The 17,359-nt window shown below is 50.3% G+C and overlaps 7 protein-coding genes across 7 annotated transcripts; 4 read left to right on the top strand and 3 right to left on the bottom strand.

The window, feature by feature from the left end:
* Positions 1 to 1,075: 1,075 nt before the first annotated feature.
* PPTG_09542 (hypothetical protein) lies at positions 1,076 to 7,183 on the bottom strand. Its single transcript, XM_008904550.1, has 2 exons — positions 7,020 to 7,183; positions 1,076 to 6,933 (listed from the first exon to the last, which is right to left on the bottom strand). The coding sequence occupies exons 1-2, from the start codon at positions 7,140 to 7,142 to the stop codon at positions 1,309 to 1,311; spliced, it is 5,748 nt and encodes a 1,915-aa protein (XP_008902798.1). The 5' UTR covers positions 7,143 to 7,183; the 3' UTR covers positions 1,076 to 1,308.
* Positions 7,184 to 7,532: 349 nt separating this feature from the next.
* PPTG_09541 (hypothetical protein) lies at positions 7,533 to 10,003 on the top strand. The gene has a single exon (XM_008904549.1). The coding sequence runs from the start codon at positions 8,061 to 8,063 to the stop codon at positions 9,909 to 9,911; it is 1,851 nt and encodes a 616-aa protein (XP_008902797.1). The 5' UTR covers positions 7,533 to 8,060; the 3' UTR covers positions 9,912 to 10,003.
* Positions 9,897 to 11,259, bottom strand: PPTG_09540 (hypothetical protein). The gene has a single exon (XM_008904548.1). The coding sequence runs from the start codon at positions 11,197 to 11,199 to the stop codon at positions 10,006 to 10,008; it is 1,194 nt and encodes a 397-aa protein (XP_008902796.1). The 5' UTR covers positions 11,200 to 11,259; the 3' UTR covers positions 9,897 to 10,005.
* Positions 11,260 to 11,503: 244 nt separating this feature from the next.
* On the top strand, positions 11,504 to 13,728 carry PPTG_09539 (hypothetical protein; the record flags this gene model as incomplete). The annotated part of the gene is made up of 8 exons (XM_008904547.1): positions 11,504 to 11,606; positions 11,675 to 11,718; positions 11,788 to 11,862; positions 11,942 to 12,142; positions 12,215 to 12,337; positions 12,407 to 12,475; positions 12,544 to 13,089; positions 13,162 to 13,728. The coding sequence occupies 8 exons, from the start codon at positions 11,504 to 11,506 to the stop codon at positions 13,726 to 13,728; spliced, it is 1,728 nt and encodes a 575-aa protein (XP_008902795.1).
* A 140-nt stretch (positions 13,729 to 13,868) lies between these two features.
* On the top strand, positions 13,869 to 15,679 carry PPTG_09538 (CMGC/CDKL protein kinase; the record flags this gene model as incomplete). The annotated part of the gene is made up of 7 exons (XM_008904546.1): positions 13,869 to 13,897; positions 13,971 to 14,232; positions 14,302 to 14,410; positions 14,495 to 14,554; positions 14,610 to 14,697; positions 14,761 to 14,868; positions 14,941 to 15,679. 7 exons carry the CDS (start codon positions 13,869 to 13,871, stop codon positions 15,677 to 15,679), a joined length of 1,395 nt encoding a protein of 464 aa, XP_008902794.1.
* A 280-nt stretch (positions 15,680 to 15,959) lies between these two features.
* PPTG_22553 (hypothetical protein) lies at positions 15,960 to 16,207 on the top strand (the record flags this gene model as incomplete). The annotated part of the gene is made up of 2 exons (XM_008904796.1): positions 15,960 to 15,967; positions 16,081 to 16,207. The coding sequence occupies 2 exons, from the start codon at positions 15,960 to 15,962 to the stop codon at positions 16,205 to 16,207; spliced, it is 135 nt and encodes a 44-aa protein (XP_008903044.1).
* Positions 16,208 to 16,787: 580 nt separating this feature from the next.
* PPTG_22552 (hypothetical protein) lies at positions 16,788 to 17,093 on the bottom strand (the record flags this gene model as incomplete). Its single annotated transcript, XM_008904795.1, has 1 exon — positions 16,788 to 17,093. The coding sequence occupies one exon, from the start codon at positions 17,091 to 17,093 to the stop codon at positions 16,788 to 16,790; it is 306 nt and encodes a 101-aa protein (XP_008903043.1).
* Positions 17,094 to 17,359: the final 266 nt, after the last annotated feature.

Raw genomic sequence — 17,359 nt, 5'->3', positions numbered from 1 at the left:
GGCCGCTAAGCTTAAGGCCAAGGTGAAACTCTCCGTCTCGGTGCGCACCATCCAGCGCACCCTTTCTAGGGTGGACTGGTTGGTGTACACTAAGATGGAAAACACATTGCCACTGAAGCCCGAGGACATGGTGGCTCGCAAAGCGTGGGCTGCTTCCATGCTAGTTCGAAAAGACGCCGGTGTCGTCTGGGATACCATCATCTTCTCAGACGAGAAAAAGTGGAACCTAGACGGCCCCGACGGCTTTCAGCACTACTGGAGGGACCTGCGAAAGCCCCCGCGCCAGACTAAGAGGCGACAAGCAGGAGGCGGCTCTGTTATGGTATGGGCTGCATTTTCCAAGCTCGGAAAGTCGCAGCTGGTTGTGCTGAAGGGAAGGCAGAACTCAGAAGATTATATCTACACTGTCTCTGAGTTTCTCCTCCCCTTCGCGCATTTAAACTACGGAACAGATTACATCTATCAGCAAGACAACGCAAGTATTCATGCATCAAAGCGGACAAAGGAGTTTTTTCAAGAGCAAGATGTTGATGTTTTAGACTGGCCGTCCAAGTCCCCAGATCTGAACCCCATAGAAAACTTGTGGTCCATAATGAGTAGAAGAGTTTATAATAATGGCAAACAGTTTGAAAGCGTAGCAGACCTTACTGCTGCGCTTTTCGAAGCGTGGGAATCAATCCCCATCGCTCTACTCGAGTCGCTTATCGAGTCCATGCCGCGTCGATGCGTAGAAGTGGTTGATAGGCAAGGAAACAGGACACATTACTGAGCGTCAATCTTTTCGATACAACTATACTTCATTTTAGTAAAGATGGGGGTGGCCGATCTAATCTGTCGCAGTGCCAAAAGCGATGCTCTGTATGCTAGCCACCCGATAGACTGCTAAATCCAGATTGTTAGCACAAACATCGTCTTACTCTGAATTAGCTATAAAACATATCTAAATGGCAGGCTCCAACTCCTAAAATTGACGAAGCTATTGCCACCGACGTGGGTGGCCGATCTATCCTGTCGCGTAGTGTAGCTTATTGCCCACCATAATAATAAAAAAAAATCAAAAGTGGGCCGAAACCAATTCTATACAAAGTACTTTTTATTCACTTGAACACGGACACTGACGCGCCGGCGTCAAACTTCGTTCGAGTTTACCCGTCACTATCAGTGACTCGGACCTAGAGGCTTATCGTTATTGCCGAGCAGTGATCATAACTCGATTTTGCGTCGTTACCAGCTCTTCAGCCATGGCCAACGTCGCTATCATCTACTCCATGTACGGCCACGTCGCCAAGTTGGCGTCGTCCATCAAGCCTAAGTGAAGTAGCTCGGTGCGATGGCTACATCTTCAATCACGTCAAGCTGCGCCACTGAGAACTTAGTCTTCATCTCCAGCCAGTTGTCCTGGTGCGTGCGTTTGAAGTCCAGCAGCGTTTCCTTCACGGTCTTCTCTAGGAACGAGATAATGTTGGAGGACCGCTTCATGTAGAGAAACCGGCCCAGTTCCTCAATGATCGGTGGTACGAAAGCTGGCACGTCATGTGGGAACGCCAGAACGATGGCGCTCAGACTCAGCACACTCTCCGTCATCGTCGCCTCGAGGGATTCCAAGCGATCTTGGACCTTCTTCAGCTCCTCGCTGGGGGCTCCGTCGGCCCGCAGACGTTCGCAACGACGCATCAGCTTCGGGAACTTCACGCGTGCCTGCCCCGCGCTCTCTGTGAAGCGCACACCAAGCGCCTCCACGGCTGCAGGTTGTTCGTTGTGCAGGAGGCCCCGTAGAGCGTACTTTGCCATGGCCTGCACCTCTCGCTGTTTGTCCGTCAAGAATGAGCAGGTAAAAGTATGCACCTGCTCCTTCAAGACGCTGGTGAAGAAAACCCAGTGGTAAAAGGCGAACGTCATGGTGAATCGCAGCACCGCACCACGCGTCTTCCATGTTTGAGAGGTGGCCAAACGCTTCAACAGCTCCAGCAATTGTGTCAACGCACTTTCGGCGGTAGTATCTTGTGGCACAAAGTACATTCGTAGCGACAGCGATACCGCATCCGTGACGTTCTTCGCTTGAACGGCTACCTCTGCCTTCGGGTGGCTTTGCGCCAAAAGAGCGACAGGAAGTAACTCGTTAAGAACAGCAAGCATATCGCGTCTATCGCCGTGCTTTTCACAGCATGATAGCCACTGCATTGCGGTTTCCTTCGCATGTAAATGGATGCCGTTCTCGGAGGCGCTCCCTGGAGATTCGTCGACGGTGCTGTTTTCCGTCGAACCACTCGCAGCCACGAGTTCTCTCAATGGCAATAAGGACTGGGAAACCGGGGAGGAGAATGATCCACTTGACCATGAAGACGTTGGGAAAGCGTAAGCGCCCAATAAGAACAACATCTTTCCAGCGTGATCTCGGATTATCTTGTATTGGTGGGCTAAGGCGTGGTCACGGATCACTTTGAGTACACGTTCACCAAAGCCACATGCCAGTGCGTGAACTGCCGTGTCAGCTGTGGATACTCCGGCCGCTAGCAAATGAACACCAACAGTTTCAACTAATGCCAGCCATTTCGTTTGACGTGCGTAGTCTTCAACGGTTGCTCGAGCAAAGGACTCTTCTAACTCCAGGAGCAAGTACTTCACCAGTGGCTCCAATCGACGTAACTTCACGGTGCCAGATCTAGACGGACGAAACGAGACGTATACCACCTCTACCCATTGGTCCACCAACACGATATTCACTTGGGGTAGGATTATCTTGAGCACATCGACAACAATCGCGACACTCTTCATGACGGTCTCGTCGTCCTCATTCAATTTTACCAAAGAATGGATCAACCCTGCACAGCAGTCCGCCAACGATTTTAGCGCCGCCTGACGGTCCTCTTCAACACTGTCGGTGCCAATCTTCTTGCTGGCCATGTCTGCCAAAATACTCATGAAACAGCTTCCGAAAAATGCTTTCGGCTTTTCCAGCACGAGTTTCTGTATCAACTTGACGCTGGACAAGCTCAAATGTGTAATCGTGTTGCTTGCTCGATTGAGCAGGCGCACAGACGACAGGGGAGGCGCTTTTGGAAAAGATTGAGAGCTGTTCGAAATGTACCGGACAACTTCGTTCACACCAAATGACCAATCGCTCGGGGCTGAATTCGCATGTTGCCCATCTGCAGATGCCGCAAATTTGTTCGAGCTTTTGTGGTTGTTGACGAAAGCATCCAGAAGAGCGCGTATCGTACTGTCAGCGTAGATAAGTTCGTGAAGGAGTTCCACGCATGTGGACGCGTCTTCCTTGCCGTCGCGCTTCAGTACCTTCAAAAGGTGGCCAAAGATTTCCAAAGCAACCTGTCGAACTGGTAGCACTTCGTTACTCAATTGGCGAATCACCAGCTTCCACACATCCACCGAAATCGCGACTCTCGGTTGCAAGAACGGATATATAGTCACCAAATGCATCAACTGGAACTTCCAATGCTCTGCTGAGGAGGGCTCTGCATTCACAAGGGCTTCAAGGAGGGCTGACCCCGCTTCCTGGTCACGAATGTATCGCCAGTTCGACAATAGCGACAGGAAAAAAGTTTGCAGCTTCATTTCGATCCTCGCCTTGCTCACTTCGCCATCGACGTGCTTCACAATTGCGTTGTTACTCTTCAACAGCACCACAAGCACGCGTTTCAGTAGCACATCCCGTCGCTTCCACAGATTTCTTCGGGCAAGCGGCAGGGAAAGCATGTGAAGTACACCCGATACTTGCTCTTCCTTTAGCAGCGGTACGTCGTCGAGTCCCTCAAGGTTCTCAATATGTTTCGACTGGCGGAAATATATCCATCTAGCGTACAGCACCGAACACTCCTTCATTACTGCGGCGGCACCGGCTCGTACATCTTCGTAAGGATTCTTGAGAAGAAGTTCAACCTCCGTCAAAAGCGATTCGTAGCGTTGGCGTGTACCCTCATCACTTTCTGGCTGCATAATTACATTGGCAAGTGCGAAGTGCTGCTGCACTTTTCGTTTAGCATAGAAAAACATCACCTTCTCCACTAGTTCATTGCGCGATAAGAGCGGTACTTGTTCTCCCTTTGCTGTACGTCCACTTTTCCGATAGGCATGCGATGCAACATCCAAGCTCGTCATTCTGGAATACCTGTTTTGAGCCTCTCTCATCTTAAACTCGTCAAGATGCTCCCCTCTCCAAATAAGAAGCTGATGCGCGACATCCAGAAGCAGATCCCACACCTGGTTCTCCATTGCACTGCCGCTTCCCCTCTCTCTCCAAAACACAATAACTCTGTGCACCCGGCTCATCAGTTCACTTTTCAGGGACACAAAGTTCTTGTAGAGCTCCAAGTTAGTGTCCAGTGCCTTGTGGAGCAGAGAGTGAGCACCATCTAAAAGCGCCCCATTCGCGTGCACAGTTTCGTCAGTGAGCACATTTGAAGCTCCACGAAGTCCTTGAACTATTTGATTGAGGAGACGCGTCCACGAGCGAACAGTTAGATCCTCTGCTTCGCTCAAGCGGTCCAACTCATCAAGAGCACTAACAACGTGAGTTTGGATGAGCTTGAATCCGAATGAAAGTTCAGCTTCGTTTGGTTCATGCCACGCCACCGAGAGCTTGTTCCACGAAATACCAGCGCCCAGGTATTGAAATGCGCCACTTTCGCTAGAAATTGCATCCGCCCACTCTGCAACAGGCAACGATCGAAAGTCATGCGTGTACACGCCGAGAAGACCAAAGAGTAAATAGCGCAGGACAGCACCAGCAGCTTCGTAAACTCCCTTATCTTCGTCGCTGCTCAGAAAATGTGCCAGGATCAGTTCCAATTCGTGCTGATAACGCAGTAAGATGCGGTCATCAGGGTGACTGAAGCGCACTAATCCAGTGAGAATGCGCAAATACCACACTTTTTCGTTCACCATCAAGCTGGAAACATCGATGCCAGTCTTCGTAACGTGAAATTTATCCAGCACGAGTGGCATGAACTGTGTGATAGCCTCGGACGGATTTCCTTGCATACAATTGAAGATCAACGTGGAGACTACTTTCCCCCCAAAAGATGTAGTGTAGAATGCGTTTGACACGAACGCCACTGTCTTGCGCAAGCACTGCGTGTAGATTTCTGGAGATAATTGCGCAAATAAAAGGGCTTGTAAATTCAAAACCTGCAGCACGATCGCGTCTTCGCTTCCATCGCTCTTGGAGGACTTTCCGCTTCTTCTTTTATCAGTGTTCGGAGAGGACGAGGATGATCTGGCACCTGAGCGCGACTGAATAAACTGGAAACACCGATCCAGCACCGCAAGCGCCCATTCTTCCAAAAGTTGCCCGTTTCCCCACATTTCCTCGTCAATTTGTCTCTCCAATGTGCCCAATTCAGCAAATAGGCTATTTTCCATGTCAGCGAACAACTGGTTCGACAATTCACCTCTGTGCTTTGTGTTCTGGAAGTTGGCCTTGGCTGGGTCGTTCACTAGCGGTAGCCACGATAGCAGGTTGAAATAAAGATGAATTGTCGCCTGTGTCTTCTTTTCATCGTTCGCATCAATCCCCGGGAGCGTCAGCTTCAAGATAGGCTTCAAATAAGTAGCGTAGAACAACCCCGTACTTTGAGGATGCCGTCCACACATCAACTGCGGTAAAAAGACCGCCATCGACGATATCGCAGTGACCGCCAAGTGCGAGTGACTCATGGCCATAGGGTCAAGCGCCTTAAGCATCTCCTGCATCACCGGAGCAGCACAACGTGCAGAGTCGATGCACAGAAGGATCTTCATCACGTACATGCACCTGGTTGCTACTCCCCGGTTCTTCGAGTATATTCCCAGCAAGCAAAGTTCCAGTGTTGCATCGGCCACATTGGAGATCGAAGCCAGTTGCAAACGCTTTTCATCTTTTTTCTCACGTCCAAGTCGTTTCGCAAGCGCGTTGCTCAGGTAATAGACGAATGTAGCCAGTGAATTGCCAACGTTGGCGACATTGGAGGGATGGAAGAAGGACTTCATCAAGCTTAGAACTTCTAGGAGATACCGAGTCGGAGTGTAATCACTCTTACCGTCGTTTGCATTGCGCAAGAGATACACACACAGTCGCATTGCGTGCTGCCCGAAGCGCTTTGAGCCATTCATCGAGGAATACACCGATGGCCACGACTGTGTTTTGAAGGGGGAGCCGAGATCCGAAGGAAGCTCCAAGAGGTCACTCACTTTCGCAAACACAAACGGGAGGTATTCATCAAACATCGCTGTGCTGGGATACCGCTTGGCAACCCGAGAAAGGATTTTGATCCAGTGGCCGTCCCATTCGGAGCATCTAGAAATCTGCGACCATATTGACATCCAGTCCGGCAGCAACTCCACGACAGCCTTCTCTGTCGCTCCTTGTTCGGATGTCGGTAGAGATACGAAAAACGAGAAGAATGCCAACGCACGGAAACACTCGTTCGTCTTCACGTCCTTAATGGTGTCCCCGAACTCAGTCCAGAGCTCCAGCACAAACGGCACCGCAGGATCTGTCGCTCGGAAGAAACTGCGCGCCACCTCCGAACATTTGATCGTTGTATTGATGAGCTTTGCTAGATAACTCTGCGAAGCCTGCTGAATGTATTCGGGCGACCGAAAGCACACGCGTTCGATCGCGCGCTTTACCGATCTCCAGTCAATCACAAGATCATGCCCCTCCGCATCTTCCTCGCAAAGATGACGCTTTTTCCACTTCTGTAGCAATAATTGCAGTGCCTTCACAGCGCGGATTTCCATGTCTACATCGTTGAAAGCGCGTGCATTGCGCGTCCACAGCAGCTCCACTAACACTCTAATCAGCTGTGAGTGCAGCTCCAATGGCAGCTCGTGCTTCAGCTTGAAGAACGTGTCTAAATCTCGAAAATGGCGGTTCTGGAGCAAGTTTTCCTGTGTGTTTTCATCGCGCAAATTTCCCAAACAAAGAAGTGTTTCCTATACAGCAATGCACGCAGAAGCACCAACAAGTTGTTAATCGATACGATCCTACTCGCATTCTCCAACTCCTCAGGGCGGTTTACCTGGATCCGACGCAGATAATCATTGCACTCAGCCTGCACACTATCAGGCGTCACATACGACGGTAGTAGTCTGTAGTACGGGTGCAGGGTCTCCGCCGGTGTGTCGACGGGAGTCCCGACCATGATGGCAGGCAGATTGAGCAATGAGGAGGCTCTTATCGTTAATACTTTTCGTTAATATTCGAATTTTAGCCAATCACGCACTGATTGCTTAGTTAAGCATGCATTCCTAAACTCTTCTCCGCCAAAATGCATGTGTATGTGTTGAGCATTCTAGAACTTATTGCGCTGCCCCACCTTCGGCTTTAAGTTCAATGGCATCCCGAGATCCCTGGCGGTCGGGTTGCATATTTTCACAGCACAGATAATACATTTTTTATCGGGCCCCGTCATACTGTTTCAAAGGTTACCTGGATTCCAGATTCCATTTAGGCGAAGTAATTGAAATATCCTTGCCGAACGAATCTTGAGTTGGCGGGAGGTGAGCCAAGGGTGTTAACTCCCATTTCGGCACGCTTCCCACTGTTGGTAGTACAGCAGAAGAAACCAAAGAGGTTTCTCGTAAGCACACAGAATAGTGGACCACGTTCTGTATCAAACAGCATATTTGTCTCTGGAAAGGATAGTCAAGGATAAGTTCTCAGTTCGGTTAACTGCCAAGGTCCTCCTCTCCTGAAACGTCTCGATTGTCAGGTCACACTGTGGGATTGAGCACGTCGTCTACGCATTCAAGCACGAGCACCAAAGTAAAGTGGCCTTGCGCCGTGCGCCAAACGAGCGTCTAGTTGACGTGGGTGAACCTGAAATTGGATCGCTGGCTGCATTTGAGCAAAATAACAGGACAGTAACCTTGTAGATGTCAATTGAGATAACCCACCAGTTCAGAATGTTTCCCATCAAGATAAATCCTGATTCCAATCTATTAGGCGACACTGTGGAATATTCTGGCCTGGTGTCGCCAGTAGAGGCGGCATTACACGCAAATGACTCAAGGCAATTCAGTACCCGAGTCACACGGATGCCACAGCTCGCCAACCTTCTATGCGATGCAGCTCAGGTGGCCAAGACGCGATTGCTCAAATGAGTGTAGTTGGACAGAAAGACCAATTTTTGTGTAATACCAAAAAACCTTTTTTGGTCGGGAGTGACGTCAATCAAGCTACCTCTGCCTTTGGCCAAGCTCCGACTCTCCTTCAGTATCGAATTCCCAAGCCGAACTTCGAGGCGACGACGATGGCTTCGCCGAGGATGTTGTTGCTGCTGCTGCTGCTGACGCTGCTGCTGGCGCCCGCATCGGCCGAGGGTATGCAATCCGTCATGGGCATCGTCAACACGAAGCGCTCCGTGAAACTGGACCCGAGCGTACAACACATTCCGCTAGACCCGGCGAAGGCCCAGCTGCGGCCTCCGCCGGCACAGATCCCCGCGTCGTTCGACATCTTCGTGGGCCTCTCAGTCTTCCGCGATGGATTCCGCTGTGGCAAGACCATTTTCACAGGACTGAAACGTGCCAAGTACCCGGAGAGACTCTTTTTCGGCGTGGTGGACCAGGTGAACGACGGCGACGAGCGCTGCCTCGATGAGTTCTGCAAGATGGCCGAGGCTGAGTGGCCCGACAAGGGACCATGCCCCTACAAAGATCACATCCGCGTGGACATACGCCAGGCCTCCGAATCGCGCGGCCCCACGCTCGCGCGCCACCAGCAGCAAAAGTTGATCCAGCAAGAGGAGTTCTGTCTGCAGCTGGACGGCCACAGCATTTTCACGAACCTCTGGGACGAAAACCTGCTGGCTGAATGGAAGCGCGTCAACAACGAGATGGCTGTGCTGTCCACGTATTTGCACCACATCCACGACTTCGTCAAGGAGAATGGCGACAATGCGCTCTCGGCTTCGTTGCCACATTTGTGCTCGACCATGCGAGGGTCCAATGGTCTGGTGCGTACTGTTGGCGCTAGTATGATCAGCGGCTCTAAGTTCCCGCAGCTGGAGGCCCTTTGGGGTGCTGGCCTGTCCTTCAACAAGTGCCACGCCGAGCGGCGAGTTCCTGTGGACTCACATACGCTATGGATGTTCGACGGTGAGGAATTCTTGCGTGCATCCCGATTGTGGACGAGTGGATACGACATGTACTCTCCCAGTGAGCTGGGCTCCGTTATCTACCACAATTACTCAAAGGTCCCGGCTCGTTTTGAGCACATTACGGTAGATCCGCAGGTGAAGAAGCGCGAGAGCGAGATGGCTGTGAACCGCTTTAAACACCTGGTTGGTAAACCCGTTAAGGGCATGGTCGATACGTATGAGCTTGATAATTACGGCTTCGGATCGGTGCGCTCGTTTGAGACGTATCTGAAGTTCTCTGGCGTGACGTTCCAGGACGGTGTGAACGATACCGAGTCGTGTGAGCAGCTTCACTGGGTGCCTTATGAAAACGCGACGGAAGTAGAGGCTCTTATGGGAAATGGTTGGAAGCTGCAGGCGACGTCGGATGGGGCCGCTCAACCCACCCCGCAGCAACAGGTTGCTCAGGAAGCCGAGCAAGAAGGAGTAAAAACACAAACACTAGTGCCCACGAAGGAGACTGTCGATCCGCCGAAGGAGCTGGCAGTTGTCGATGATGACCCCAACGCCGAGGTTGCACAACATGCAGCAGATGCTCACGCTGAGAACGGCGCAGATATCGGTGAAGATGAGGAGGAGGCGAAGGCGCGTTTGCGGCAGGAGGTAGTGAACAATCGCTCGGCTAAGGGCCCTTCCACCGCTCCAGTCTGGTTCTTCCTGTTTGTAGTCGTGGCCGCCCTGTTCGTGACACTTTCAAACGACAGAGTGTCGCGCTCAATCCGGCTAGCATTCTGTGCCAGTACTCCACACACGCACAGCAGCAATGAGTAAGTACTGACAGACAATTCAAAATGTTCCCTCCTTAGGCGTTTTCAGCTGTCTTAAATACACAAAATAGGTAGCAAAAGCCTGGTTTCATGTTGTTCTACTTCAGTTGTTCTAGCAGAGAGGCTAGAGCCTGCTTAGCATTGGTATTGAGGGCGTCGCCATCCGTATCCTGGACACGTTGGAGGGCCTCAAGAACGCCGTTGTCACGACACCAGTCCAAGTTTTCGTCGTTGGAAATCACAGCGCTCTCCAGACCCAACAACGCGTTGGTCTGCAGCGACTCCAATGCTCCACTGGCAAGATGTTGCACCAGCAGCGCCAGTCCTCCAGCCTCAGCCACAAGCGACTGGCTCGCTGCATTAAGGTGCACACCGTGATGCACAGCCCAAGCAGCGCTGCTGTTGACGTCCTCGGCGAATACCGGTGACAGCAACAGCACAAGAGCCGGCAACGCACCACTCTCACGCAGCAAGTCCTGCGCATCAATGTCCCGTCCGGAGAGGATGTTTCCTAACGCAAAGGCTGATGCGCTGCGGAGTGGGTCGCTGTACTCGTCTTCAAGCAGCTCACCCATGCGCAGCACGCCGTCCTGGTCAATGATCTGACGACGGCCTTGAGCACTACTAGCGACGTTAGCCACACAAGTGCAGCCAGCTCGTTTAATAGCTTCATGCGAGTTCGTCAGCACGCTCAAGGCTGCGCTCACAACGTCAGGAGAAGATACCGCATCCGCAGCAGTCGGCTCGAGCGCCAAGTTGCCTAACGTGAGGCAAGCAGCCGCCTGCAGTCGTGGGTCCGTCTGGGTCAAAAATGGGGTCAGGATCTTCGGTGAATCCAGTCTCAGGAGTTCTTGAGCAAGCAGCGGGTCAGTCGACAGGCGGATAAGTGCCAGGAAGGCGGGCACTAGTAAATCGGACGAGGCAATGGTGTCGCTGTCTTGCAGAAAGCTCAATAGCGCCTCCAGCGCGTTGCTATCCACAATCTCAAGTGCAATACGCTCCTTGACTGTCTTATCCAATGAATCACTCAGCCCCAGTGCATCGATCGCAGCAACGCGGTCGTCGGTGGACGTTTCCTTGGCCTTAAGCGCCTGCGCCAGGTCGAAGATGCTGCTGGAAGACGTCGAGAAGCTCCGGGCGGCTGTGACTGGCAGCAGAAAGCTACGAGCTAGCGCAGGGCGAGTGCTTTTAACTGCTACAGTAAACGGCGTGGTGCTAACGGCTGGAGCGGATGGATGTGTGCCCCAGCGACGCGCCGAGGCCGCTACTCGCCGAAGCTGCATTCGCAACATGGCAGGGTTGGTTTGATTAATGGAATAATGGAATTTTTGGGTTGAATATACTATCGGTTGGGTTCCGAAAAAAAGGAATAAGGCTTAAACACTGACTCCAACTTAAAAATTGTAGTGATAAAATCCATTGCAATTCACCCACCCACCCCTACATGAGCTATTACCCACCCTTCTTTCTTTCAAAACAGGGAGTTTTTAACAACGCTATTCATGGCTAGCGTTAAAATAGGCCAAATAGTCGTCACTATGTCACTAAACTGAAGAACTATATTGCACTCTCATTTTCGTTTATTGGCAGCAAACTATGGGCAAGAATCGTCACAGCAAGGACCGGCTGTTCATCACGCAGACCGAGCACAAGTATCTCTACGGCGGCAAGAAACAAGAGATTCGCCGTGCCTACAAGCGTAAGCTCGCTTGCATCTCTCTTGTCTTTGCAGTATTGCTCTATTTGCTCAGATTTTCTATGCTGCAGGTCTGCCATTTAACTGCTGCGCCATCACCCTTTGCCCCTTCACGGTACGCATTTGCAGTTATCTCCTATCTAGCATTTCGCACTCCACCTAACTCTCTTGTCTGCGTTTCTAGAACCCGGTGTGCACACGCGAGGGCCACTTGTTCGATCTCGAGGCAGTCGTGCCATACGTCAAGGAACACCAGATCGTAAGTCCTGCAGTCGAGGTCTCTGAAAATTACAGAGAATGGATTACACTCACATGAATATTGTATCGATCCTTCATAGAACCCAGTGACGGGCAAGCCGCTGGCACTTAAAGATCTCATCCAGTTACACTTCAGCAAGAACTCACAAGGAGAGTATTTCTGCCCCGTAACCTACAAGGTCTTCACTGATAACACCAAGATCGCCGCTATCGCTACTACGGGCAATGTTTTCTGCTATGAGGCAGTCGAAGAACTGAACATCAAACCAAAGAATTGGACGGTACGAAAATTACGACTCCTCATCTTTCTAAAATGTCTTAGATAGTCTAATGACGGTTTGCTGGAACGACAGGACCTCATTTCCGGCGCAAAGTTTAAGCGCAAAGATATCGTCATTCTCCAGGATCCGCAAGACTTTTCCAACCGTGAAATCGAAAACTTCGAGCATCTACGGCGTGCGAAAGCGAGCGAAAACGTAAATGGCGCATGCAACTCACATCTTGTCAACGGCATTTGGATTTTAATTGCAATGCGTATGATGTAGAATACTTCAACAACAACCGCAACTCGGAATATTCGCACGAATGCCGCGACAGACCGCATTCTCCAAGAGGTATGGCGGGGACTTTAAATCCATTGGGTTGCAGATACATAACAGTTCCTTGCTTTCTTACATTGTAGCTGGAAGCTAAGCGAGCGGCACAGAAGGAGCTAGCTGACAAGATCAAACGTGGAGCTGATGGCGTGAGTGAGAAAGACAAGATTGTGGCTTCACTAACCCACAGTAACGTGTCCAAGGAGGAAGAAACAGCAGCAAACAATGCGGCGGGCTCACGGAAGCTGCAGTATTCGCAGTTCACTGCTGGTGATTGTTCAAGTTCATTTACGTCCAGCGTGAGAGCTCCTGTAACAATAAATGCGAAGGCGTTAGCCTCTGATCAGGAGCTGCTCGAACGAAGATGGCAGGCTGTTCGGAAGCTGAAGAAGAAAGGCCTCGTCCGCCTGGAGACAACTCTCGGCGACATCAACCTGGAGGTTGATTGTGATTTCGTTCCACAAACAGCAGACAACTTTATGAGCCTGTGTCAGAAGAAATACTACGACGGCGTCCTATTCCACAGGGTCATAAAGGGTTTTATGATGCAAGGAGGAGATCCGACGGGCACAGGCCGAGGTGGCGAATCCATTTGGAAGAAGCCGTTCCGTGATGAAATCGACAGTCGATTGGTAAGGGTAGACCCGATGTATCTCAGGCTGTAATTCTCTCGTAACTGTGTTTATTGTGTGTGATTCATGCAGTCCCACGACTCGAGAGGTGTGCTGAGTATGGCGAATTCCGGACCTGGAACGAACAACTCGCAATTTTTCATTACTTTCAAAGCATGTCCGCATCTGGACAAGAAGCACGCGGTATTTGGACGGGTTGTGGGGGGGATGGGTGTGCTGGATGTCATTGAGCACGTGGGGACTGGGGCTGAGGACCGCCCTATCGAGGATGTGCGCATCAAGAATGTCCAGGTATTCATTAACCCGTTCCAGGAGTACGAGGAAGCACTAGCGCAAGGCTTGGATGCCGTGCAGGTTGCCAAAGAAAAGGCGATTCGTGAGGCAAAGCCTCAGGTGCAAGGAACTGTCCTAAAAGTTGGCGGCAAATGGGTTGCCTATGACGATCTTGGGGAAGTAGATGTGGCAAGCATTCCCACAAGCGAAACCACCAAAGACGAGAACGTTGGGAAGTATTTGAAGACCAAGTCGGACACCTCGAAGAAGCGATCGCTAGAACCAGCAATGCCTGTTGCCATTGAAAGCAAAAAGAAAAGCAAGAAGCAGTCGTCCAGTGGGTTCGGCAATTTTTCTCAGTGGTGATCGGAATTGCTCGTATAGATAGCTCCAGAATAGTAAATTTCGAAACGGAAAAAGGCTGCAAACGACGCTTTCCTGGCGGAGACAGAAGGATTGCAACATGGACAAATACGTAGTGGAGAAAGTCATTGGCGAGGGCACGTATGGTATCGTGTATAAAGCCAAGGAAAAAGTACGTTTTTTTTTCTGTTTCTCTGTTTTGCTCGTGCTTTTGCGTGCACTAAAGTATCATGTATGGAATACAGGCTAGTGGTGACTACGTGGCAATCAAGAAGTTTAAGTCGACCGGTGGTAATGCAATGCAAACCTGGGACTACCTATCCATGCGTCAGTAGCAGCACATACAATAACAGTCTCGCTGCTGCCTTAGATGAGCAGTTGTCGAAGCGGGAGATTCAAGCATGCTCCATGCTCAGCCATCCCAATATTGTGCCCTATCGCAACAGTTTCCGGCATGAGGGTTTACTACACCTAGTGTTTGATTTCGTGTGCGAAGGCTTGGTGAAGGTACGGTCAACAGCGAAGTTTTTTATTCTGTGGTCGGTATTCAAACGCATTTACCTTTGGTCGTGGCAGCTTTTGTCCAAAAACAAAAGGGGAGTAAAACCACTGGAAGCCAGAAGAATTATCTTTCAGCTCTGCAAGGCTCTGGAATATTGTCATTCCAACCGCTTCATTCATCGGGGTAAGCAATGGCGATACTATGAATAATAGTGCTGGATGATTCCTCGATATACTTCGCCATCTTAAACCACATGGACTATGACAGATGTCAAACCAGACAATATCCTTATCGATGAAAACGGTGATATCAAGCTGTGCGATTTTGGTAAGCTTAAATCTGGAGAATTCGCCGTGAACACCACTATAACATACTGGTGTAGGCGTTGCGCGGACTGTGCAATTTGAAGGTGATCCACTATCCGATTACGTGTCAACGCGTTGGTACCGTCCACCGGAGCAAGAGTTGCGGTAGGCTTTGTGGTAAGATGTTTCTTTCACCCATGAAACCTATAATCGGTGATTGTGTTTAAGGCTCGACCGCTATTCATTTGATGCCGACATGTGGAGCGTGGGGTGCGTGCTCATGGAGCTGCTAATGGGCCGCCCACTCTTCCCTGGAAACACCCAAATCGAACAAATGTAGGCGTGCACATCCGTTTTGCCTGAAACAATGGATCGCTGATTTTTTTTTTTCTTACATATACGTTTCAGTAACCTCATCCAGAGTTATCTGGGCCCTCTTCCAGCCGCGCTTCATGCTAAACTACCACGGGGTGTCGTCTCTGTTCAAACAGCATCCAAATCTTTCCAGGAGTTACTAGGTGATCGACCTCTTCCTGATGGAACATTGGATTTTCTCGTTAACACTTTGCAGCTTGAGCCAAAACTTCGCTTGTCAGCTAAACAGTGTCTTGAGCACCCATTCTTGAAACCATTGAGAGACGCTGAGCTTAGGGATCGTGAGCAAAGACGTCGCTCAGGGAGAGCATCTCGCTTGAGCGATGACGATGGTATTGAGGAAGACATACCAGGTGAAGAGCGAGCATCATCTCGAGCGCACCATACAGAATTAAAGGCAGATCAGAAGTGCCGTCTTGACTTCAAGCACTATGATGGTAAAGAGGTTTCAAGTACAGCCTCAGCAAAGGCGAAACAACCTCGCCGCTTGAATGGTCGAAGCCCCAACACCTGCGACAATAACACCGAATGGGACAGCGATGACATCCAGGAAATTATTGAAACAGAGGATGCCGATTTATTGTCTCGGTCTCGTATTCGACACAACGGAGAAAGCATCAATAACGAGTGCAAGTTGCTTGGGAGCGTCGCGCCGTTGAAAATCGCTACTCGGCGCAGATCACTTAGGGCCTCATCAAAAGCAGATATCGATCCTTTGGACGGTGATAGCTGCTACGAAGATGACTTTGAAGAGTATCACCACAGTAGTTAGCTTGGTAACAATGAATCAAATAAAAGAGGATAACTTTGGTCGCAACTCGCCCTCTGATGATACCATACAGTGTACCGCGTACGTACACCGATGACATCGAGGAATATAACAACATATTTTGATTCAATATTTTTGAAGCTCATTTGTGTGTACATTTTTCAGAATAATTTCTTATCGTTTTTTTTTTGTCTTGTCGGGGTACTTTTATTTTCTTTACCCTAACCGTTCAGCAAAAAATAAAACTTTAAGAAGTAGGACTTCGTTGAGCGTGTGCGATTTTATGAGAGGGTAGGTTAAACTAGTGTGAACGGAATCAGATCAGAAGACAGTTTTAGCAATGGCGTGTGCATTTTGAATCAGATATAGGGTCAGGGTAAGGACTTTTTATTGGCTGCTGATAGGTACATATCGCACGAGTCACATCCGCCACCTGCGCCGGATCCAGACAATGAGGGTTTCATTACCGAATTGGACGCGAAGTCCTACTGCTATACTGGTGCGACAGGTTCGAGGCGCACGTGCGACTGAAAGGTTTAGTCTGCTGAAACATATATTTGGTCCATTTTGGTACGACGTAATTTAAATAATAATTTATTTGATTTACAGTATGGATATCAGTGCTATTTTGGTCGATGTACCAGAGTATGTATGCAGCGATTGCCTGTACGACTTTGAGCGCTCAGACAACCTCCGCCGTCACCAACAACGCCCCTGTCGTGGTATACCTGCGGATCCTTGTCAGCTCTGCGAAATCTGTTGGCAGTGGGTGAGAGGCAACCGGCACCACTTAACCCGTCACCAGGCTGGATCACGCTGCCGGTCTCCGGCTGAGCGTGCCGCACATCGGAATCAGATGATCCAAGCGCGTAGGGAGAGGGACGCAGCGTGGCGATGACAGCAGCGAAATCAGAGACGAGCCAATTTGCAAGCCCATCCTCAAGACAATCAAGCTCTACCTGACCTTGACCAACTGGTCCTGGAACCGGATGATGATTTTTCTGATTTTTTCGTTGATTTGGAGCGTAATCAGCTCGACGAGCTACTCCAGAGTGACGCAGACGAGGATCATGACGAAAACGTGGAGGTTGAAGATACTCAAGCATCGCCTTTAGTTGAACCCCCTGAGACCACTAAAGTCCAGTTTGAAGTGGATGACGTCGCCGAAGAGAATTCTGAAGGACCCCGCGATAACGAAGAAACTCCACGTCAGAATGCACGAGAAGGCGTTACTGACTGTAGCGTCTGTGGGGATGCTTTGGATGGTAGACTGTGGGTATGCGACCGTTTTACGTGCCGACAACGGTACCACCGGGAATGCGTCAAGCCTACCTTGATACATGATCCAAGGTGCCCCAACTGCAGGTTTCCCGTCAATCTTGAAGTTGAAGGCGATGAAGTTCTTGTTGTCCGACATGTGCCAGCACCCCCTAAGTGCGCCGTCTGCAATGACGTCATTACTGGGATTGTGCTGGAAGGTACGCAATGCAGCCACACGCTGGACTACGAGTGTCTCCGGTGGTACAACGCGCGTTACTTCGACAAGACGCGCAACGCAGATTTTCTCTGTCCGGTATGTGCAGCGGGGCTGCCGTAGCTTATCGTCAGAGGAAGACGGTTAACTCCGAGAGTAAAGGGGTTAACTCAACACCCTAATAAAGGTTAATAGGTCCTTAATATCCG

The sequence above is a fragment of the Phytophthora parasitica genome (genome assembly GCF_000247585.1).
Source record: "Phytophthora parasitica INRA-310 unplaced genomic scaffold supercont2.18, whole genome shotgun sequence".
Lineage (NCBI taxonomy): Eukaryota > Oomycota > Peronosporomycetes > Peronosporales > Peronosporaceae > Phytophthora > Phytophthora nicotianae.
The sequence above is the reverse complement of the archived record's forward strand: the minus strand, read 5'-3'. Positions and strand labels throughout refer to the sequence as shown.

What these genes read in the sequence shown, in the direction of transcription:
- PPTG_09542 (XM_008904550.1), bottom strand. Translation starts at nt 7,142, where the DNA reads ATGGTCGGGACTCCCGTCGACACACCGGCGGAGACCCTGCACCCGTAC. An exon ending in ATTATCTGCGTCGGATCCAG is followed by an intron (nt 6,934 to 7,019) that starts GTAAACCGCCCT and finishes ATTGCTGTATAG; the next exon opens with GAAACACTTCTTTGTTTGGG.
- PPTG_09541 (XM_008904549.1), top strand. Translation starts at nt 8,061, where the DNA reads ATGCGATGCAGCTCAGGTGGCCAAGACGCGATTGCTCAAATGAGTGTA.
- PPTG_09540 (XM_008904548.1), bottom strand. Translation starts at nt 11,199, where the DNA reads ATGTTGCGAATGCAGCTTCGGCGAGTAGCGGCCTCGGCGCGTCGCTGG.